The sequence below is a fragment of the Brassica napus genome, unplaced genomic scaffold, assembly GCF_020379485.1.
Source record: "Brassica napus cultivar Da-Ae unplaced genomic scaffold, Da-Ae ScsIHWf_389;HRSCAF=611, whole genome shotgun sequence".
Classification (NCBI taxonomy): Eukaryota; Viridiplantae; Streptophyta; class Magnoliopsida; order Brassicales; family Brassicaceae; genus Brassica; species Brassica napus.
In genome coordinates, this window is record NW_026016469.1 from 1 (window position 1) to 24,429 (window position 24,429).

Sequence of the window (24,429 nt, forward strand, 5' to 3'; positions counted from 1 at the left end):
ACAAGAAGATACATATATATTTTTTAATATAGTATCCAGTATAATTTTACAATACAATAAAATAGACATATCTAAATAAATATACTTCCAAATTAGTTTTTTTTTAAAAAAATGCTCTACATATAGTGGTCTTTCGGATGATTATATCTTTGATGATTTGGGTTGCTTTCGATTGTACTCTTTGATGATCTTATTCTTTTACGGTTGAATGTTTTAAAAAAAACATATTGCATGTTTGTTTCAAACACTCAATAATTGTGTGGAGGTAAGTTCATTTTCCACGCAGTTTGCGACATACGCGGTGTTTAATATTCATGAAAAGTCTCATACCTCTCGATGACTAACCTCATATGAAAGGTCAGGCTCATCCGAAATCCCACCAGATGAATACGGAAGCCGCTGGGACTTTGTCAAGAAGCTCACAAGATACTATTTTATGTGAGAAAACTAAAATTCAACCTTTTCTGGTCAAATAAGAGAGAGTTTTTTTAAGATTTTTTTTAATATGAGATAGTTGTATTAAAATACTCAAACAAGATCTCTTAAAATTTCACTTGTTCATCTATTATCAACCACAAAGGTCATAAAAAGAACTGCGATTTAATATAAATAAAATTTTAGAATTAATAGAGGAAAAATAGTTGACAAAAATGTAGAAGTTGTCTAGTTGACAGAAAAAAAGAGGGAAATACTATGTCAATTTTTAGTTTCAAAGAAAAAAAATACTATGACTATTTCAATTTAAGGAACTGGTATCCAATGTCTAATTGGTTCCAGACTTCCAGTCTCCAAATCAACTAGCTAGACTTTCTGGCATGACTACATATCAATATTGTAATATAATAAAAGAACTGAGTTGTTATATTATATTTTTTTTGTCCAAAAAAAGTTATATTAAAAGAACTGAGATCGAGAGGCCAAGCGCAGAACACAAGCCCGTATAGGTCAACCCTGACACTAAAACAAGTAAAGGAAAAAACGCGAAGAAAAGACAATGACACAGAGACCTCTGTCAAGTATTTGATCACGTTATATATAGTTTAAGGTTCAGCTACAGCTCATGTACCTATTAGTAATTGAATACAGTATTAAAAATAAATAAGAAGGATTTGGTAATGATTAAAGGAGTAAAGAAGGTTAGGGGGGGATAAAGAGATAAAAGCTCAAGTACAATGATAAAGAAAACAAAGATATAAAGGATGAACACAAACATCCTCTTTGATAAACAAACAAACAATCACACTCACTGCCATATTTGTCCAAATCCCATTCACCTTCACATATACTCACATGTAGATATATATATTGCTCAACCATTCTTATATTTGTAACCTATTCTTTGTGATTCAATATAGTTTTAGAAATTTGTCTTGGGAGTTTAAACTCCATCTAATTGTGTTTTTCTTAAAAATACCATGTAATTTATACAAATCTTTTAAGTTAGTATAGCTAAATGGTAAAATTTCTTAGTATGAAAAACCTACAACAGTTTACCTTCATACATATTCTTGAGGGAAATTAGAGCATCTCTAATTCACCTCTATATTTGCCTCTCTATGCTATAATGGAGGAAAATCTACTCCAACCCAGCTCTATTTCTTCCTCTATAATAAAGATTACTAATTTCTATATATTTAGGAGAAAAAATAGCATTCCTCTATAATAGAGATGTATTTTTTTTTATTTACAAAATAGTCTTTTAGCTTTTGTGATTATAACTAAAATACATGTTTACGAAGAAATACAATTTTTACATATAAATGCACAACTTTTTGTTTACATACTAATTTTTAATTTTTATAATTATAAATAAAATACAAAAGATATAAATTATTTATGTTTACATACTAATTATTTTATTTTAAAGTCAGATTTTTTTATTTAATGAATGATATCTAAAATTTTATATTGATAATTAAAACTATTAATTAAAATTTAATTATTAAAAGTTTCACATAATTTACATATTGATAACATATTAAAATTAAACTTAAATATTGAAACAACTTAATACTTAAATATTAATCAATACAACATAATGAAACAACTTAATACTCCGGTAAATTACTTCCGGATCCACAAAGATTGTTAAAATATTATCCAAACGACGTGGATAGAGGAGGAGCTAGCTGATTTAGTTTCTGGTGACTGTGCTTTTGTAAAATTCGTGCTTTCTCTTCTTGGAAATGTTCACAGACATTTGGATATTCTATGGAATTTAAGTCACAAAATAAAATTTTGTTTTCTTCCTTCGTCTCTTTTTAAAGCAAAATTTTGTCTTTGAATCTCCAATTGATGTTGTCTTTGTTCACTTGACTTCTTTAGGTTCTCTCAGAAATGTTTATTTCCTTCTTCTAGTGTATTGGAAGAGAAGCTCCACCCTCAGAAGTCCAAATACCACATGATGAAGATAACCGATTCCAAGAATTTCTAAGTCAATTCAGAAAAATCAAGAATAAGGAAGCTCATTTTTCACTTTGGAATGCATTAATTGACCATTTATGGAAAAACTATAGTAATGATGATGTTTAGATAATGTCTATTTTGTTTTATTATTATTTTCTAACGTCATTTGTAATAAAATGTTTAATTTAAATAATATTACAATTTTATGGAAAAAATCAAAAGTTATAATAAATGGGCTAATTTGCAACATTTATAAGTTAAATGTGTTATTTATAAATAAAAAGAATCTTTTAAGAATATTCTTTTATAAAAGAAAAAATAGAGAAATATATTGGAGAGAAACCACATCTATTATAGAGTTCTTCTATTACAAAAGAAGAAATAGAGGAATACATTAGAGATGGTCTTAGACCAAATGATCTAACTATAATTTATTAACTAACCAAAAACACACTCTTTCTCCTTCTTTCTTTTCGTATCTCTCTCTATTCTCTTATTACAAAACTAATTTTTTATAGACTATTTTACAAATAAGCGCTATTTTTGATTAGCAAAAAAAAGTAATAAAATTATTCTGTAGTTGAAAACCAATATTTAGAGGAATTCTTCCCACATAATCTAACCAATAAAAATTAGTATAATATAAATTTTTAATTAAATTTTAAAATCAAATAGAATTTAACCAATAGAATGAAAACAAATGGAAGGAAAAGCTCTTCTAGATTTTTTGAGCCATTTGCAAGAAAAATATACAATAAGTGCAAAATTTGCAAAAATGGAAAAACACAAAAAAACATGGTTGTCAGTAATCTCTCTCTAGAGTATTTTACTATTTGCCCCTTACTCTAACTAGCTAGTCTAAATTAATAAAAAAAACAATTATATTATAAAGTATATATATATACACACGTAATGATCGATCCAAGGCAAGCTTGAAATCAGGGATGGAAGGCTTCACCTTAGCATGAAACAACTTCTTTGCAACCAAAGTCACGAAAAAAAGAATCTGGTCGCTTATAGTCAAAACCAAAGAACCTAAAGTAGTGATGTTCATCTTAAGCACTTCTACAGCTATAGCCATAAGATCTTTACACAAAGAAACTCCGATTTTACTATTATCGTCTTCTTCTTGATACACATAATTGAAAGTTTTTCATTGGCTCCTTTATGAGAACTACCGGCTTGAACCATCTTGTACTTGGACCATCCACGCTCACTAGCCTTGTTATAAAACCTCTCAGTATATAGTAACTATGTGAGTTAGCTGGATATACTCTCATTTATATGGATAATTTTTAAATTAGCTGGATATACTCTCATTTATATGGATACTTTTTAAATTAGCTAGATATACTCTCATTTATATTGGTACTTTTTAAATTAGTATTGTTATATTCTGAATTATCTGGATATTTTACTTGTTAGCCATAAGATCTTTACACAAAGAAATTCCGGTTTTGCCATTATCGTCTTCTTCTTGATACACATAATTGAAAGTTTATCATCGGGTCCTTTATGAGAACTACCGGCTTGAACCATCTTGTACTTGGACCATCCATGCTCACTAGCCTTGTTACAAAACCCCTTAGTATGTATTAACTATGTGAGTTAGCTGGATATACTCTTATTTATATGGATAATTTTTAAATTAGCTGGATATACTCTCATTTATATGGATAATTTTTAAATTAATATTGTTATATTCTGATTTATCTGGATATTTTACTTGTTAGCTGGTATGTAATTTATATTTACCAACTATTTGATCAATTGATGGTTGTTATTTTTTATCAATTCAGATAAACAAATGACTAGATTACGTGTTCGGCTAAACATAGAAATAACTCTTTAACAAATTGCAGTACATATGATTAAAATAGTTGTTTAGCCGGATATAACTTTATAAGTATAACTATTTTTAATATTAGTTTTAATTCCTAAACAACATATAATTCTTATTTGATGTCTCTTCGGCGACATCACCGATGTAAAGATTTTCTGCCAAATCTGATCTTTCCACTGGAAACGTGGTTTACACTTCCTACATCTTCACTGTTTCTTACTCTTTGTGGCGAAAATCAACAGTTGACTACAACCTCAATCTCATCATTCGATCTCGTTTTTTTTTTGCTGTTCTCTCTTCTCTTCCGAAGGACTAGACGTAAGAGACGTTGTTATTAGAGAAAGCCATCTCGATCATGAATCAGCAAAAATGAAGTTCTAAAAAGAGAGAAACCAAGAACAAAATCCAGAAAAAAGAAAAAAACAAAGTTGTAGGGAGATACACAAAAAAGAGAGAATAATCACAATTCTTGAAATAAACGAATACATTACATTGCTTCCATGACAATGGAGATAAGAAAGACAAAGATTTAATTCAACACAAAGTAGAAAGAAAAAGAGAGTATTTTTTGCTTTAGATGAGTAGGGGTAAAATGGCTATTAGAAAAAAACAGATCATCATAAAAGTGGGTTTTCCATTTTTGCAAATATCATGGTTATCTGTGTATAGGAGGTGCAATTACTCATTTTTTAAAGTCTCTTTACCAAGAAGTGTTCTTCATTCATTCATTTTACTATTCATTTATTGTTATTATTTTTACTAGGTCCTTGTCCGCGCTACGCGCGGATAGTATTTTGATTTTTTTTCACTATTATATCAATTGTTTAGTTTTATAAAATGTTATGTTTTTACTGTAAATTTGAAATTAAAAATCTAGTTTTTCCTTACTGTAAAATAAATTAATTTATTTGAATCTTACCACAATACATTATACACGAAGAGAATATAGTTGGTCTTATATTTTTATTTGGTGTAATATTAAAAATTTTGATAGTTTGTTTAAATAGTTTTTTTAAATTATATATTTTAGGATTGATTTTCGTGACTATGTTCTATAATTGTCTAAAAAAATTGTTTGTCCCATATAGACATCCACATAAATATGGACTTCTGATAAATTTGTTCATTGAGATATTTAGTTTCACTTTCAACTTTATTCTCTTTTTTGGCACCCTCATGCTAGCTTGTGGGGCTAGCTAACTTGGTGCAAAAGGGTTTACAAAAGCTGATCGAGATGCGCGTGATCAGACACCTTTTGCTAGGCTATTCGTACGGAATTTTAAAGATCTAGGAATATAAGCAATAAAAAGTTCAGAAAATTCTTTGGATACAGCCTGTATTTCGTCGAGCTCCGAGTCCAACACAGGCTAATCTTCCTTTTTTTGAATGAGTATAACCAGTTGTTCACAGTCGATTGAAAGACCATCTCTCTGTGTCCAAACTTTAGTATCACTTGCATTGCCCATAGTAAACCTTCAGCTTCCGCTTGCAGTGGTGATTTGGTGTCTGTATATCGGCCCTTGCTCCAAACAGCATTAGAAAGTCACTATCCATTAACACAAAGCCAAGTCCAGATATGTTTCTTTCATTTATCCAGGATGTCTAGCAGAAGCGTTTCTTTACGGAGGAACAGTTGTGTCCGTTACCTCAACTCCCATATCAATCTCCATAATCTCGTCTATACGTTGAGTTATCCTCCAACACTCTGCTTCAATTTTATTCGCTAATGGGAAAGACATAATTCCTACGATACTATTAATGATTGTTTTTTTTGTAACACTGATACGGCAAACTTATGTTTTATTTAACAAAACTCTTATTTTAATTTGTATTAAAGAATCAATCATATTTTATATTATCCATAATTTTAGTAAATTTGCTTATTTGTCATGTTTTTATTAGATTTTAGCTAAATTATTGATTTATTATTTATTTTTAGCTAAGTCACAAATTTATTAATTTAAAAAATACCCTTAATTAATATTATATATATATATTAAAAATGAATTTTATTTTAATAATATTAAATTTCTATTTTATGTTAAAATTTAGTTAGTTTTTCTTATTTGTCATATTTTATTAGGTTTTAGACTTTTAGATAGGTTATTGATTTATTATTAATTTCTAACTGATTCGCTAATGTGTTAATTAAAACAATATCCTTAATGAATTTTATATATAATTAAAAACGAATTTTATTTTAATCATATAAAATTTATATGTTATATTAATATTAAATATTTGATTCTAAAATAATATAATAAAATTATAAAAAAATTTAAAAATAAGATAATTCTTATATGTATTTTGTTGCTATCTGAAAACAATATTTTTATTATAAAAGTTAAAAAGATACAATAAATTATAATTAAATATTATTCAAGAAAAAAAATTTATATATAAATATATTTTATAAACTATTTCTATGATATGAGTGTTTTAAAAAATTTAACACGGGATGTTTAGAATACGGGATTATGCTTATGAGAGAGTGGCTCGGGAGTGGGATAGGAGATGGGTCTAATGGGCTGCAAATTATTGAATTTTTTTTAATTGAAGCCCATTTCGTGATGACCTGACATATTGATTGGTCCTGAATATTTGTGCACATGTGGATAGGCTTAGGAAGCAATGATTTAGTTCCTTTTATATAGTAGGATGTTGAGAAACGCACTGAGGTACTATTGTTGCGCATGGCCTTATGTGTATTGTTGGCACTCACAATATTAAAGCCCACGAGTCAATATGAAAAGTAGTGAACGACATGGGCTTCTTGCTATGGTTGTAATTGTGCAACGATTTAGCTAACGATAGTGTTAGCCACAAACATAGCCACGGCAAGGCCATTTATCATCTATTTGTGCAATCAGATCAAAATTAGAGGTGATAGAATATATTCGAAGTTGCCACTGAAAAGCCTGTGGCAATCCGTGGCCAGATTCACAATATTCGAACCAGCTATTCTGCTATGAATTTTCGGTAGACATATAGCCATTGTCTTTTTCAATGGCATATGTATTTAGATTAAACTGTGGGGTAGGTCTGTGATCATTCTAGACAAAGTGTTTCGTCAGTAGTTTATAGGTGTGAATTTCTAGGATAGTGCCAAGGATTTGCTAATACTAACTCCACCCAGTCATTGCACTACAATATCTTTCTTACAAAATTATCAAAACACCAAACTTGATAATATATTTGGAATAGGTAGCATGTTCTCACTCACTACACACCTCCTTAGCCCTCAGACACTTTGTAGCTGCATATCATGACCACAAATAACTCCTTAAACAACACACACTAAGCAAACGACAAGACACAAAGTAACTCACAGATAATTAACAGTAACACAACTAGAAACGCCAAAACACCATATCATCAAGACGCTCGTTGGTCGGACTATTCCCACCGTGAACCAGCAAACCTTCCTCACCATCCTTAACCGCAACCGCAAACGCGCACCACCCACGTGGACTCGGCTTCTTCCCTTCCTCAGTACCATCCACAACCTTCTCCCAAACCAACGTCTCCGTATCAAGCCTATAAACCTCTCCAGACAACTTCCCAGCTCCCATATGCATCAGCTCATGCGGCTCCTCCTCACCACCATATACCACAATCTCTTTCCCCGAACGAACCGCCGGAAACACACTTCTCGCCGGCGGTACATCCCCGGTGGTCTCCACAGCGGTCCATTTACATGTACCCAAATCAAAGCAATGAATATCACCCAATTCATTACCGTCAAACCCAAACAAAACCCAAACCTTCCCTTCCACAACCACAAGCCCTGGTCCTCCTCTCCCTTTACAAGCTTCACCACCCGCCGGATACTCAACCCACTTCCGACCAACCACGTCATAGCCATGCAACGTGTTTACACGTCCTTTGGCCGTAACACCACCAAAGACGTAAACGTTACGATCATCACATGCCATAGAGTGGTAGCTACGACCGGGAAGCCCTTCCTCAACGGGAGACAGCATCTCCCACTTGTTTGTGAGAGTGTCGTAAGAGTAAAGGCCGTTGTATCTGCGAGTGTCGTCGCGGCCACCGTAGACGTAGATGGTGGTGCCGATAGGGACCATTGAGACACCGAAACAGGGGAACGGAGCGTCCCCTGTTGCTGGGGCTATGGACCATTCTTGAGTCTCGAGATCGAAGACGTAGAGATCGTTGTCGATGTGGATCGTTGGTTTAAGCTCCCCGCCAAAGCAGTAGACTTTGTTGCCCACGACGGTAAGTGCATGTGAGCTTCTTGGTCCAGGACCTGATCCTTTCTGACCCACCTGGTTAACAATATCAAAATTGAAACTTTATTGATCTTACAATCGTATACAGAGGATCAAAGAAGCAATATGATTTTTTTTACCTTGACCCATTTGTTCTCAGCCACAGGACTCATACTGCAAATTTCGTTCAAGATGTATAAAAAAAGTGTTGTGTCTATTGTTATTGGTGTTGTGTGTACTTAACTTTTATATATATAGGCAAATGCGGTATCAGTTATCACATCACCACAAGCTAAAATTCAAAGATTTCGTAAGACACGTTCCTTTGTTGCCAAATAAAATGGAGATACGTTACCATTTATAACACTAATTATTTTTGTATTGTGACAAGGAAAAGAAAAATTTGATTACGCAAGTGCAATGCTGGAATGCATTTTTATTGGTTGAAGGGACTAGGCAATGTAAGGTCTTTTGTATATTTGATTATAATATATCATCTTTTTCTATAATCATAATCATAGATATATATTTCTGACCCAGAAAGGACAAAATCATAGACATATATCATTATACATTGTTAATCATTCATATACATAGATAGTACCTCCGGATAAGAACCAACAAGGATATCACAATTTTTTGTATAGAAAATGTCAAACTATTGTTTCAGTATTTAAGTCTTGCCCATACATGATCTCTGATTGCTTATTCACGAATTCATAAAAGAGTTGCACATTGGTAATAAGATGAAAAATATATATATATGATAGCCAGATGGTGGCATGGCTTCACTTTGGTCAGGTTCACAATTTTTTGTATAAAAAAATGTCAAACTATTGTTTCAGTATTTAAGTCTTGCCCATACATGATCTCTGATTGCTTATTCACGAATTCTTAAAAGAGGTGCACATTGAGTAATAAGATGAAAAAAATATATGATAGCCAGATGGTGGCATGGCTTCACTTTGGTCAGGTTCACATGCCATTTTTGTACGGAAACAAATAGAGAACAGAAGCTGAAGGTAAAAGAAAAAAAGTACAAGAAGGATGAGTTTTGAGATGAATATGGACAGCGTATTAACTAGAATCAGGCTACGTTCAGGCTAAAATTTGCGGTTTCACAATTCTACTATAGTATCTTCTAATTAATAAGCCATAACTTTGCTGGTATGTCCGCGAGCTACCTCTTTATCGCTTAGGGCTTCTAGTCTTATTCATGACATCGATTAAATATTGTGTCTTTAATATTCAGTTTAGAGTGCTTGTGACTTGGGTTCCAAGGATGGAATGTTAACACTAAAACCAGTGCCATGCCAGCCTTTTCAGGGGACTCATGAATTTCTATACAATTTTAATAATTATTATAATATAATTTAAATGATATTAAAATATTAAAACAGAAAATTGAAATAAGTCTAGAAATGATAACATTTATAGATTTAAAATTACGTTTTTCTTATAGATAATATCAATATATGAGCATTTTTTATCTTTCTCAAAAATTCAGAAAAATAAAATTACTAGTGTTTATATAATAAAACTAAAATATGGCAATGAAAGAATAAGAAAATAGAAGCACAATAAGATTTTGTGAAATACATTTGAAAAAAAAAAAATAATTTGGATCTTTAGAACATCAAATAAATAAAATTAAAACTAAATCTTACTTCTTTTTATTGACAAATAGTTTATAACAATAATTTGGGTTTTGAGCTAAGTGCAAAATATAAATATTCTTGAACCATTAGGCTGACTTTTTAGAGATTTGGGACCCCAACTTTTATGAATTATGTGGGGATCTAAGGCTAATGTCTTTTTCCTAACACTATATGCACGTCTTCGACTCAAACTAGATCAACCAGATCAAATGGAACAAGTCGATCTGAATGGAAGAAATAATGTTAATGCAGATCAATTGCAATTATTCCAAATAAAATCATAATAAACAGGATATTGCTAAACAAACATAATAAACTGTATATATATATATATATATATATTGATTTCCTCATCGGATATATGATAATTGGTAGAAAAAGTAAAATTTGAATAGTTTTGTGAACTTAAAGAAGTTGTAAAAGAGTAATGAATTATCAAGAGGAATGAAAAATAATAATTAACAGGAAACGCCAACTATAAGAAACAAACTGTCAACCCTTGATTTGGGGTCATCCCAAGTGTGCCTACCTGTGTTAGTTCACAAAGAAACCGTTCACAAAATGCAATGTAGTGAAATTTCACATTTGTTATTCGTCTATATATCCAACCACTGACTACTACTAGATTCATATCAAGTACTATTATAATACTCTCTTATCAAAATGTGGACCAACAAGTTTTTCTTCCTTCTTACAGTTGCATGCATGGTCGTGTTCGGTACAGCTCAAACGTTGCCTTCGATACCTGGACAGGACCCAGCAGATTGTTTGTCATCGTTGGAACTTATTCCTAACTGTATCTCAGAAATTTTTGGATCGATAATAAGTGGACAAATCGGGACTATTGGTCACTCTTGCTGCCATGCCTTTTTGGGTCTCAATGCAGATTGTGTCACTCAGACGTTTGCCTCCGCTCCTCTCTTCCCTCCGACTCTACGGGTTCATTGTTCCAAACAATCGTAATGCCATAATTATTCTACATGTTCTAGGTCATAAATGTGCTAACAGTGTTATGGTTCGGCTTAAGTAACAACTTCCAAGTATGTGATCATCATTATCCATATTTCGTGTTGATATAAACACGTGAATAACTATATAATAATAATAATAATCTAAAGGATAAGTCTAAACCATAATATACTCATGAAAACATAAACATGTTTGGTTCCTTACAAAGCCGGTGTGTTCTCCTTTGGCTTTGGTTGGTCACGTTAATACCACAAAATGTGTTACTATCTTGTTCACACAATATCTTTCGGTATGCAAGAGTAAGTGATGGACTTATTACTATTTTCGCCGTCTTTAGCATTGGTTGGCCTGATTCAAAAGATGGCCACCACTTTAAGATTATTGCAGATCAGTTGCTTGTTATTGAAGAACAAAAATAGTACGAAACAATATGTATTAAATTATATCATAATAAACCCTACAGAATAATGTTTGGATAATAATCGCAAAAGCATAAAACCCCCATAACAGTCTATTTTGTTTGGTTTTGCCTTGACTTTTTTTCAGTTGACATCCTCCGATTGTCAAAGTACGATTAGTCTAGCTAGTTATAACAGCTGAAAATGTATTTATAGAATGTATGTTAGTTTATAAATTGTATTTTAGATATATATTAGGAAATAATCTGTACCGTACGCGGAGTGAAATAATTGATTAAATTATTTATTTTACGTTGTAATAAGAGATTTGTTGTTATAGTTATTTCAAAGGATGTGCATTAAGATATATGTTCAGATTCAGTTGATCTATTCGGATTTTGATTTTTAGAGTTCGAAATTTAAATATGAATCGGATATTTACAAATTTTTATTTGAATTTAGATTGGATTTGGTTCGAATCATTGCACGTTTGGTTCGAGTTTGAGGTCGGGTACTTATTTTAATTATGCAATTAAAAAAATCCAAATATACTTAATCATCAGAATCTGAAAATAAAAATAATATAAAAATCTTCATAAAATAGTTCAATTTAAATATTTAGATGGAGAAAAATATATTCAGTATTTTGAACATATTTCGTTATTTTAAATATTTTCATATTAATAAATATCTAATAGATATAAAATTTAAAATAACTAATATATGTAAGTCTATAATTGTGTTTTTTAGATATTTTTGGTATCTAAAATATTTCAGTTTGAATCAAATTCGGGTCTGGTTATCCGGATATTAAACTTTAGATTCATTTGAGTACTTAATCAGTTTTAGTTTGTGTTTAGTATTACTTTTAAATCAAGTTCGGTTATGTTCTTCGGATCCAAATATTTTACCCAGACCTACTTTCATCTACAAATATACACAAAAATAAATCAATGTAAAACTAATATATTAGGATTATTTTGCATACATAAATATTGGACCATACTTTAATAATACCAATAAAAATGGTCGAGCATCGTGTCAATATTGTTGGACATGTTAAATTTTGACATAGTCTATAACCAATAATGTGTATTTTCTTATAAATGTTTTTGGTAAATATGATAAAAATTCGATACAATCGAGTGAAATAGATTAGAGTTGCGTCAAAAATAATGTGATCTCTTTACTCGGTACATGAATTCTGTTTTTCCAATTGATTTTGTGAATTTTCTTTTCTTTTAAAGCTTTTATGATTTCAGATTTTTTTCTAACAATCTGATTATGTTTCTAATTCTTGGTTTGATATGAAAACTATGTAAAGAAAAATAATATTTGGCTAAACTAAAGATTCAACTTTGCGTGTGGTGTTTTTCACCTCGGTTTCTTAAATTCATAATCAATCACAATTATTTGTTGCTTTTGTATGCACAAACCTCAACCATGGCCAAGTTTGACAAGATACAAAACTATCAATTTCTAAAAACATTCTCATTCCGACATTTTAGTTGATGTGAATTTTAATAATTTTGTAATTTAATTATTTCAACAATGATATTATTCAGTACTTGCCGAGAGAAAACTTTAATTCACTAATATAAAGGTTAAAAATACAAAAAAAATAAAAATGAGCTGATTAAAAAAAATTAGTGTGTGAACACATTAAAGTGTTTGAGATATAGTTAAAAAAATTAGTGTGTTAATACATTAATTGCTAAATGATTGTGAGGTTGACACGTAAGCATTCTAAAGTTAAAATGATTGCAAACGCTTCTCTTTATGTATGTGTGAACATATTTATTGCAAATACTTCTCTTTTTATATATAAGATATAGTCAATTTTATAACTAAATATAACTAAATGAAATTTCCTAGGATAGCTCTTTTCAAGTTTTTATCACAAAAATAGCATTCAATAAAGAAATTGACCAAAATAAGTTTTATTAAAGGGTATAGATATATTTTTACCCTAGGGTTAACTAATCTAGAGTTAGGGTTTAGATTTAAGGGGAGTGGTTTTGGGGATAAGGTTTCAAATTTTAAAAAATAAAAGTTAGAAATTAAAAATTTCAAAATAAAAAGGGCTATTTTGGTCATTTTCTTTTTTGAAGGCTATTTTTGTGACGAAAACTTCAAAATGACTATTTGAGAGAATTGCCCTATAACTAATATATTTAGATATATCAGTTGTGTTTTTTGTTTTGTTTTTTCTGGTTTGGTACTCAAGTATTTTTCCCCATTTTTTAGAAATAGGTGTGTTGAATTGCAATATTCATTTTTTCCCTAACAAAAAGTATATGATAGAATTTTCCTAGTTACTACATTTTGTATTAAAATTTTTAAAAATTAGTCATATAATATTGAGAATTTCCTAGGATAATCTTTTTAAAAATTTGTCACAAAAATAGTCTTCAATGAGAAAAATGACAAAAAGAAGTTTTATTAAAGAGTAAAAATACATTTATACCGTAGGGTTAACTAATGTAGACTTAAGGTTTAAAGTTAAGAAGTGGGGTTTTGAGGTTAGAGTTTCAAATTTTTAAAAATTAAAAATTAAAATTTTCAAAATAAAAAGGGGCTATTTTGGTCATTTTCTTAATTGAATGTTATTTTGTGACAAACGCTTAACAATGGCTATTTGAGAAAATTGTCCTATATTATTTTATAAAACAAATAAAACTTAATATTAGTATATTTATACTGTAAAATAGTTTTCACCAATCAGATAGTATTTTATATTGTTTGTTTTATCAAAATTGAGTTTTTCTTAAATAATGCACAAACCATACTTTATTTCATATTGCTTATATAGTAAAACATCTATAAATTAATAATGTTAGGACTTCAAATTTTATTGATTTATAGAGATTTTAATTTACAAAAGTTTCCTTATTTAGATTTTTTTATTTTAGGATATATTTATTCTAAGATAAGAAAAATATTTGATTTTAGTGTATAGATATTAATTGTTATTTTTTTTTTGAAATTTGACATTTATATTAATTTTATTATATTATTTGGTTTACATAATATGTATTGCATATAACTTTGGTTTTAGATATAATATTACTAAATCTCATCAAAAATATATTAAGTGTTCAAAAAATATAAAAATAATTCCATTGTGAATATAAAACAAACAATATAATAATAGATTCTTATTTATATAAAATATGTTACATATAAGTTATTAATTTATAATTTTAATGGGACCATATATTTACATAGAATTTTCTAAAAAAATATTATCTTATTATTTTATTGATTTGTGTCAAATTTTGAACTGACCAAAGTTGGGATCGGCAAAGTTTATTAACTTATAGAAATTCTTAATTTATCGAGTATTAATTTATAAAGGCTCTACTGTATTCACAAATTCACAATTACCATTAGTTTCTTCTCTATAATAGAATTTTAGTCGGTGTGGTTAGATCATATGCATCGTGGGGTCCTTAGAGGGATTTTCAGGCATTCTGCAAAAAATGTAAAAAACCGGTAAGAAAAACTATGAAGTAAGGATCAATTATTTTTGGGTTTTTGTGATTTTTGCGAGTCTTATTAATATGTGGCGGTCCGCGATTGATTTTTTTTTTATCTTTTTTTTTAAAGATAAAAAAAAATTAAAAATCTGAAACCCCAAGTGGGGTTCCAGCGATACACATGCTCTTTGAGTTTGAAAGCAACAGTGACCCAAAAAAATAAGAGTGAAATTTATAAACCGAGTTAGTGGCTTTACTGGGCCTAGTAAAAGTATTGGGCGTATAATTTTATCTGCGAGACCGTTAAACGTGTGCACTTTAACCAAGAATAGTGGAAAAATCAAGACCGTCCGATTGACCATATATCCGTTATGATTAATGGAAAATTTTTAGGATGAAGTTCTTAGTGAAATATAAAAACCGTTTCTAAAATTAGAATGAGAGATTGTTGGATCAAATTCTCAAGTCCATTGGCTTAAAGAACATTGATTAAAATTGTGTGAAAAGAAATGTAATGGGCTACGTAATTAGGCAAGCCCAGAACAATTGAAATGTCAATATGACATTATGAAGAGTCCCACATCGGAGAGAAACAAGAGGAATGAGTTGTATATATAAGAGCACTTACTTAACTTTGAGTAAACGGCTCAGAGGAAGAGAGAGCTCCCCACGCGCGCGCCGCCGCCGTCCGGCTCGGCTGGGCTTGGGCTTGGGCTTGGGCTTGGGCTTGGGTTTGGGTGGAGGGCCTTTGGCTTGGGTGGAGGGCCTTTGGCCCGATAAGAACTATTCTTTTTGGACCAAGTTAAGCTCAATGCTTTGCCATTTAATTTCCGAAAAAACGACATGCATTTTATTTTAAACAACACGTAGTTCGTTTAAAAACAACACGCTGTCTCTCTTCTTGACGATAAGTATAAACGAGAAAAGATCTTGCGGAGGAAGTTTCGTAACGCCTCACCTCCGAGATCCTCGCGAGATTTCTGCCAACGTGCGCACGTGCGGCATCAGTTACGGAAAGTGGCTCGTCTTCTCTTCTTTATAAACTCGTCTCCTCCTTCATTTCTCTTTACGTTTTTCACAACAAAAACCAGCAAATCCTATAGCGTAAGTCTAGAGAGTGTTTCGTAGAAATATTAGTTCGTTAGAGGTTCTTCACGAGTGCTGCGTGATAACCTATCATGGTTTTATCCTGGGACTCCTATTCGTACAGATCCGTCGCACTAACGGAGCGAATATTAAGAGTTAAGGAAAGAGATTCGTCTCGACTCCATGGTTTCATTTCCGTTACGGTTTTGAATCGTTTGTATATTTTCCTTAACGTCATTTATATTATATCGTTTTTTTTATCCGGTTTTCCGGCTTCTACAATCTTAACTCTTAACCGCTTTACGTTTAAAGCTCGAATCGGGTTGAAGAACGATTTATAAATACAGGTTTTGGAACGCTGTTTGCGATTTGCTTTCTAGCACTTCCGCGAAACGTTTTGTTATTTATCTCTCATAAACGGTTTGCGTTTTGCTCTGTAGCACTATCGGAAAACGTTTTTTGATATACGATTCGGAAAAAACCTTTCGGGGTTCAATCAAACGATGTTTGCGATTTGCTATATGCTTATCCGCGAAACGTTTTTTATTTTGGTGAAAACGAGTTTTCGATTTGCTTTATAGCCCTTCCGCGAAACGTTTCTTATTTATTAATAACGCTTTGTGGATTGCTTTCTAGCAGTATAGCGAAACGTTCTATAAATGAATCGTTTCAAGATCGTTTTCTTAAGCGAGTTTGTGAAACATTCTAAGTCTATAAAAATGGTTTCTGCGAACGCTTTTAAGCGAGTTTGCAAAACGTTTTTTCAAGACCTATATCGATATGATTTGGTTCAAACACCAAAAATGAACATCGATTTTAGACTATTATTTTCTTTAAAATAATATGTTAAATGTTGAATGGAGTATTAATCCGTTTTCATGTTTTCTCTACAGGAAAATGACAAACGAAAACGACACCCCCACTCCCATGGACACCTCAGATGTCATTCAGACTCCACTCAACGCTGCAGCAACTGGCGTGACAACCGCTGGAAACATCACAGCGTCAACCACTGCAGCAACAACGAGCACTTTCCTCCCTGCGGGGAATGCTGCTGATGAAACCACTCGCCGTACCCTATTCGGTGCTGGTCTTTATCAGACGGGTTCAATTTCAGCAACTGCAAGTGGTCCGGTGGCAGTTCAAACTCCTCCGACTGTCCCTAGTGTGTTCACTCAAGGACTGATGCCAAACCAATTTGATGGCAAAGGCTTCAAAACGTGGCAGAAGAAGATGTTGTTCTTCCTGGCAACGATGAAGCTGGAGAAGTTCCTCCAGGAGGACAAGCCCCTTATGCCTTACGGGATTGATGATGTTCACAGCCTCGCAACTGTTGACATATGGGTGCATTCCGACTTCATCTGCAAAGGCTACATTTTGGGTCGCCTCATTGACCCATTGTACCGTGTCTACTGTGAGATCCCCACGGCGAAAGAGCTATGGAGATCACTAGACAAGAAGTACAGAGGTGAGGACGCTGGCTGCCAGAAGTATGTGGTCTCAAAATTCCACGACTTCAAAATGGTGGATTCAAAACCAATCATGGATCAGGTGGAAGCGCTTCAGCTCATTTGCCATGAAATCGCTGCTGAAGGAATGTCCATCTGCGAGACATTCACAACTCTCAGCTTCATTGAAAAGCTTCCTCCAAGCTATGCGGATTTCAAGAACTACTTGAAGCACAAGAAGAAGAAGATGGGGCTCGAGGAGCTCATCACGAGGCTTCAGATGGAATCCAGAAACCGAACTGCTGCAAAGGTCGGTACAAAGGAGCACAGTGTCAACATGGCTGAGCACAAAGGCAAAGGAAAGGCACACGCTTTTTCTCCTGCCAAGCCTTCCAAAACTGCTGCAGCCTTGAAGGCTTCTGGAAAAAACTTCAAGAACAAAGGTATTGAGATCAATGCGAATGTGGAGAAGTTCAAGGGGAAATGTCACTACTGCCACAAAGTGGGGCACAAAACTCTTGAGTGTCGCAAAAAGATCAAAGATGAGAAGGCTCAGACAAATCTCACTGAGGAGGATCTCGTTGCTGTGGTGACTGAAGCAAACATGGTTGAAAGCAACAACCCCAAGGAATGGTGGTATGACACTGGTGCAACCACCCACATTTGCACCGATAGGGCGATGTTCAGCACCTATCAGAAAAGCAAGACTGAAGAGAAGCTCAAGATGGGGAACACTGCAGTCTCCAAGATTGAAGGACGCGGCAATTTGATCTTGAAGATGACATCTGGACGTGAGGTCACTCTAACAAATGTGAAGCATGTGCCTGACATGAGGAAGAACCTGGTCTCGGGAACCTTGCTCAGCAAGAATGGATTCGCCACAAGCTTTGAGGCGGATAAGCTCGTGATTAGGAAGAATGGGATGTATTTGGGAAGGGGATATGTTAAGGGTGGACTTGTCAAGTTGAATGTAATGACAGTCACTCCAAAAGTTGTAGCTCCAAAAGTTTCAATGAATAAAAATGAGCCAGTTGCTTATTTGGTTGAGTCTTTTAATATATGGCATGAAAGATTAGGCCATGTAAACTACAAATCAATACAAAGATTAATGAATTTAAATCTAATTCCTAAATGCAAAACAAGTAAACAAAAATGTGAAGTATGCGTACAGGCTAAGCTCACAAAAACGCCATCACCTCGTGTTGAAAGAACTAATAAACCTCTAGATTTAATTCACACTGATTTATGTGATTTAAAATACTTACAAACTAGAGGTGGTAAAAAGTACTTTGTGACCTTCATAGATGACTGCACAAAATATTGTTATGTTTATTTATTACATAGCAAAGATGAAACCTTGGAAAAATTTAAAGAATTTAAACTCGAGGTCGAGAATCAGCTTAAAACAACTATTAAAGTAGTTAGAAGCGACAGAGGAGGCGAGTATGATGGTCCGTTCAATGCATTCTGTAAAGAACATGGAATAATCCATCAAACTACAGCTCCTTACTCACCAGAATCTAATGGAGTTGCTGAACGCAAAAATCGAACTCTAAAAGAGATGATGAATGCTATGTTGCAGGAATCTGGGTTACCCCAGAACATGTGGGGGGAAGCGTTGCTTACCACTAATTATATCCTCAACAAGATTCCACACAAAGTAACTGGCAAAACTCCATATGAATTATGGAAAGGTAATTTACCTTCGTATAAATACCTCAAAGTGTGGGGGTGCCTGGCAAAAGTTGCGGTACCGCCACCAAAGAAGGTCACTATTGGACCTAAAACAGTGGATTGCATCTTCATCGGATATGCACATAACAGTAATGCTTATCGATTTCTGGTACATAAATCTGAAATATCAGACATTCATGAAAATACAGTCATGGAATCAAGAAATGCATCTTTCTTCGAAAATATTTTTCCATATAAGGAAAAACAAGGTTCAAAACGAACTCGAGAAGAAAGAGACAATGACAAGAACTCAGAAACTGAGACAAACGTCGAGATTTCTATAAATGATATTTCAGAAAATGAAGAAAAAGATGAACCTCGAAGAAGCAAAAGAGCTCGAAAGGAAAAATCTTTTGGAGAAGATTTCCTAATGGCATTTTTAGTAGAAAATGTTCCAAAAACTTTGGCAGAAGCCATGGCTTCACCAGAAGCTCCATTTTGGAACGAAGCTGTCAGGAGTGAATTAGATTCGATTATGCAAAACTATACGTATTACATAACGGATTTACCACCTGGCTGCAAAGCATTAGGGAATAAATGGATAATGACACGCAAACCTGGTGGAAAATACAAGTCTAGGCTTGTAGTTCAAGGATTCCGACAAAAGGAAGGCCTTGACTATTTTGATACATATTCTCCAGTGACGAGAATAACATCAATAAGACTGATGATAGCAATCGCAGCCTTAAGAGACCTAGAAATCCATCAAATGGATGTAAAAACTGCTTTTCTAAATGGTGATTTAGAAGAGGAAATTTACATGAAACAACCTGAAGGTTTTGTCATTCCCGGACAGGAAGACAAAGTATGTCGACTTGTAAAGTCACTTTATGGGCTTAAACAAGCTCCTAAACAATGGCACGAAAAATTTGATAATACAATGATGTCAAATGGTTTCAAAATAAATGAATGTGACAAATGCATATACTACAAAACTACCAAAAATGCGTATGTTTTGCTATGTCTATATGTAGATGATATGCTCATTATTGGAAGCAATAAAGACATTATCAATCAAACAAAGAACATGCTCAAAGGGACATTTGAGATGAAAGACTTGGGATTAGTAGATGTAATTCTCGGGGTTAAAGTCACAAGAAATTCAAACGGAATTATCTTAACCCAATCTCATTATGCTCAAACAATATTAGAGAGATTTAAAAATTACTCTAATAGTACGGCAAAAACTCCGTTAGATCCCCAAATGCACTTGACAAAGAATTCAGGTGAAGCGGTTTCACAAAACGAGTATGCACGTGTGATCGGAAGTCTCATGTACTTGACAAATTGTACTAGAACAGATCTAGCGCATGCAGTAAACGTACTTAGTCGATATACAAGTAATCCAGGTCATACACACTGGAAAGCTATAACGAGGGTACTCAATTACTTGCGCCACACCAAAGATTTTGGGCTCCACTATGGTAAAGAACCAGCAGTTTTAGAAGGATACAGTGATGCTAACTGGATATCAGATTCTAAAAACTCAAAATCCACAAGTGGATATGTCTTTACATTAGGGGGAGCAGCAATATCATGGAAATCTACCAAACAAACAGTGTTAGCCAGATCGACCATGGAATCTGAGTTCATAGCCTTAGACAAAGCAGCAGAAGAAGCTGAATGGCTTAGAAATTTTTTGGAAGATATTCCTATGTGGGAGAAACCTGTGCCAGCTATACGCATACATTGTGATAGTCAATCAGCTATAGCTCGGGCTGAGAATAATCTCTACAATGGTAAATCTCGTCACATCAGAAGATGACATAAAACCATTAGACAACTTATCTCAACTGGTGTAGTCACAATAGATTACATCAAATCGGCTGACAACCTAGCGGATCCATTTACTAAAGGTATGCCACGAGATGTTGTTACTAAATCATCAAAAGGAATGGGTTTAAAGCCTATAACGAATGAGGATGCTTGACTGCAACCCTACCTATCATGACTGGAGATCCCAAGACGTAGGTTCAAAGGGAAAACAAAATCAAACAGAGTCTAACCAAAGCACTTGAGACAAAGTAGTCTCTTCCCAGCTCCTAAGATGATAAAAGTGCTAACAAATGTGTGAAGGATAAGCATAAGCTTTTAATGATTCCATAGCTTCTAAGCAGAGTATTACTCAATACTTTTCATGGTCAATCACCTAATGAGTGTGAAATGAGGCCGTTTCTAGGAGAATGAATGCAAGGCTATATTCTCTAAGTTCACTCATGAAAACCAGGAATAGTTCAGGGCCACAATGAACACAATAGAGAACTAAGTTCTACGAGGAAATAAAGCTGCGTTATGCCTGTTGTCTCGGTTTACATAAAACATCGGTTGGTTCAAGACATCATGTTCACCTTCTGGTAAAGTAAACCCGACAGATATTAACTATGAGTGGTTCAAGGCTTAAAAATGCCACCAACTCAAACACAGTGAATTTTTCGCAAACACTCTCGATAAGTCTGTCTAGTCTAGTCAAGATTAGAATAAGTCACTACAAGAAAAATGGCTTTTCTTAGCGGATAAAAAACGCTATCTAACGATACGATAGCGGTTTATGAAGCGTTGTATCATCGCCCGTCATAGTAGGTCAGACACATTGGATAGCGGTTTTTTGCACTGCTATCGTATTGCTATATATTATAGCACTTTTTTGTATGTGATTAAATGTTCTTTAATAGCGTATATTTTTTGTTATTATTTATAGTATTAAAAATTAAAAAAAATATACAAATAAAAATATTTTAAAATCTTAATATATCGATATTAGTTACATATTTGAAGATTGGTATATTAAACTAAACCAAACTAAACCAAGCTAAACCAAGTTTTGAAAAAAATAGAAACTAAACCTAAATTTCTAGGTTGGTATCTTCAATCATCTAGCCGCCACCTCTATCTTATTCGTGCTTGGCTCCACCTCCACACCACGACCCTAACTTCTGCCATATCCACACCACAGCTTCTTCAGATCTGACGATTCATTGTCTCCGCGGGATCCATCACCGCAAGCTCGTCACATTCACCTCGCCGCATCTCTTCTTCCTCTTTTATCTCCGCACCACCTCCGTCGGATCTTCTTCCTCCTCTTCATGACGTTGTCTCATTCTGTTATTAAGAACAATAATAAAATCAAAATCAAACAATGAAAGAGACAGAAACTGTCGATTAGAATCTCAAGCACATAAAAGATCCAAATAAATCAAAGATTAAAGAGAACAAGAAATAGATTCCGACGGTGATATGGCACGAGACGTTGGTGGCGCGAGATGTCGGGGATGGCGAGATAGGTCGGTGAGAATTGGTGGATGAATCAAATAAAACAAAGAGAGAGTGAAAGTGAAGATCTGTGTAAACCGTAAGGAGAAGAAAATGAGACAAACAAGAAAAATAAGAAAGACGAGGCAACCTTTAGCCAATGAAATTTCATCACCTAGATTAAGGTTTACCAACGGTTGAGATTAAGTTTTGCTTATCCCCACCAATTTTTATTAGCCAATAAGAGTTTTTCATTTTTGGTTTATCTTTTCTTTGCTATATTGTATTTTCTTGTCAATAAAGTTATAAGAAACTTAGTTTGTATTTTTTATTTAATTTATGTATAGAAATTTATTTTCATATTTTATTTTATTTTTTATAATACAGTTATATGAGTAAAAATATAAAATGAAGATTTTAAGTTGTTTTGGAAAAAAAAATAGAATATAGGATTAAAAGGTTAAGTATAAGAATTGAAATTAAAGTTTGAAGCATAAATTTGGATTTTATGCTTAGGAAAAGATTTAATATTAGAATTTAGATTAAAAATTGTAAGAGATTCAATTTTAAGAAGTTTAAGTTTAATGTTTGGGTCTTTTAATGTTTGTGATATATAGGGTTTGGAGTGTTGGAGGGTTAGATTTTATGTTTTGAGATAAAATTTAGGATTCGAAGTTAGATAATAAAAATGATTAGAGTTTTTAAGATTTTGTTAGAGTTTACAATATATAATTAATCTCGGTGTGTTTCAAAAAAAAAGTTTAATTTGGGGTATGATATATATATAAGTCTAAAGTTTAGGCTTTGAAGTTTAGATGATATTTTGAAATTAATTTTTTAATAATATTAAAATTTGAATTTAAACTTTGATTTGTGATTAAAATAAAAAAAATACTTTAACTTTAGGGTTTATGTTTAAAGTTTATGGTTTAGGGTATAGAATTTTTAAGAGTTGACAAATGAAATCTAGAGAGAGAGAAAGTGAAATAAGGATGAGAGGGAAAATCAACTATTTTCCCGCTTTAATTATGCATAGCGTTTCAAGTTTGAAAGTGCTATATATACTACGTTTCTAAAAAGTATTTTCAGAATTTAATTCGGATCAACCAAACATAGCGTTTGCAAAAATGCAAACGCTATCTAAAACTAAGGGGTATGTCAATTATAGCAGAAAGGTAAAAAACGCTATCCTGTATTGCTATCAAAACTCATTTTTCTTGTAGTGAGTATAGTTTTTTAGAGTCTATCGAGTCTGCATTTAGTCTGCATATGTTTAGAGTCATTTCTATTCATGTGGGGGATTGTTGGATCAAATTCTCAAGCCCATTGGCTTAAAGAACATTGATTAAAGTTGTGTGAAAAGAAATGTAATGGGCTACGTAATTAGGCAAGCCCAGAACAATTGAAATGTCAATATGACATTATGAAGAGTCCCACATCGGGGAGAAACAAGAGGAATGAGTTGTATATATAAGAGCACTTACTCAACCTTGAGTAAACGGCTCAGAGGAAGAGAGAGCTCCCCACGCGCGCGCCGCCGCTGCCGTCCGGCCGGCTCGGCTCGGCGTGGGCGTGGGCTTGGGTGGAGGGCCTTTGGCCCGATAAGAACTATTCTTTTTGGACCAAGTTAAGCTCAATGCTTTGCCATTTAATTCCCGAAAAAACGACATGCATTTTATTTTAAACAACACGTAGTTCGTTTAAAAACAACACGCTGTCTCTCTTCTTGACGATAAGTATAAACGAGAAAAGATCTTGCGGAGGAAGTTTCGTAACGCCTCACCTCTGAGATCCTCGCGAGATTTCCGCCAACGTGCGCACGTGCGGCATCAGTTACGGAAAGTGGCTCGTCTTCTCTTCTTTATAAACTCGTCTCCTCCTTCATTTCTCTTTACGTTTTTCACAACAAAAACCAGCAAATCCTATAGCG

At 33.0% G+C, this 24,429-nt stretch overlaps 2 protein-coding genes and 1 long non-coding RNA gene across 3 annotated transcripts; 1 reads left to right on the plus strand and 2 right to left on the minus strand.

The window, feature by feature from the left end:
• Positions 1–7,415: 7,415 nt before the first annotated feature.
• LOC125603759 (nitrile-specifier protein 5-like) lies at positions 7,416–8,789 on the minus strand. The gene is made up of 2 exons (XM_048774568.1): positions 8,619–8,789; positions 7,416–8,535 (listed from the first exon to the last, which is right to left on the minus strand). Exons 1-2 carry the CDS (start codon positions 8,649–8,651, stop codon positions 7,600–7,602), a joined length of 969 nt encoding a protein of 322 aa, XP_048630525.1. The 5' UTR covers positions 8,652–8,789; the 3' UTR covers positions 7,416–7,599.
• Positions 8,790–10,759: 1,970 nt separating this feature from the next.
• On the plus strand, positions 10,760–11,380 carry LOC125603760. Its single transcript, XM_048774570.1, has one exon. The coding sequence runs from the start codon at positions 10,800–10,802 to the stop codon at positions 11,097–11,099; it is 300 nt and encodes a 99-aa protein (XP_048630527.1). The 5' UTR covers positions 10,760–10,799; the 3' UTR covers positions 11,100–11,380.
• Positions 11,381–21,969: 10,589 nt separating this feature from the next.
• Positions 21,970–23,673, minus strand: LOC106449094. Its single transcript, XR_001289061.3, has 2 exons — positions 22,479–23,673; positions 21,970–22,349 (listed from the first exon to the last, which is right to left on the minus strand). It is a non-coding gene; the product is annotated as an uncharacterized LOC106449094 (long non-coding RNA).
• Between the last annotated feature and the right edge of the window lie 756 nt (positions 23,674–24,429).

Bases quoted from the DNA above. Each gene is read 5' to 3' on its own strand.
- LOC125603759 (XM_048774568.1), bottom strand. From the start codon at position 8,651: ATGAGTCCTGTGGCTGAGAACAAATGGGTCAAG. The intron at 8,536-8,618 runs GTAAAAAAAATC...ATTGTTAACCAG, and splicing joins CTGAGAACAAATGGGTCAAG to GTGGGTCAGAAAGGATCAGG.
- LOC125603760 (XM_048774570.1), top strand. From the start codon at position 10,800: ATGTGGACCAACAAGTTTTTCTTCCTTCTTACAGTTGCATGCATGGTC.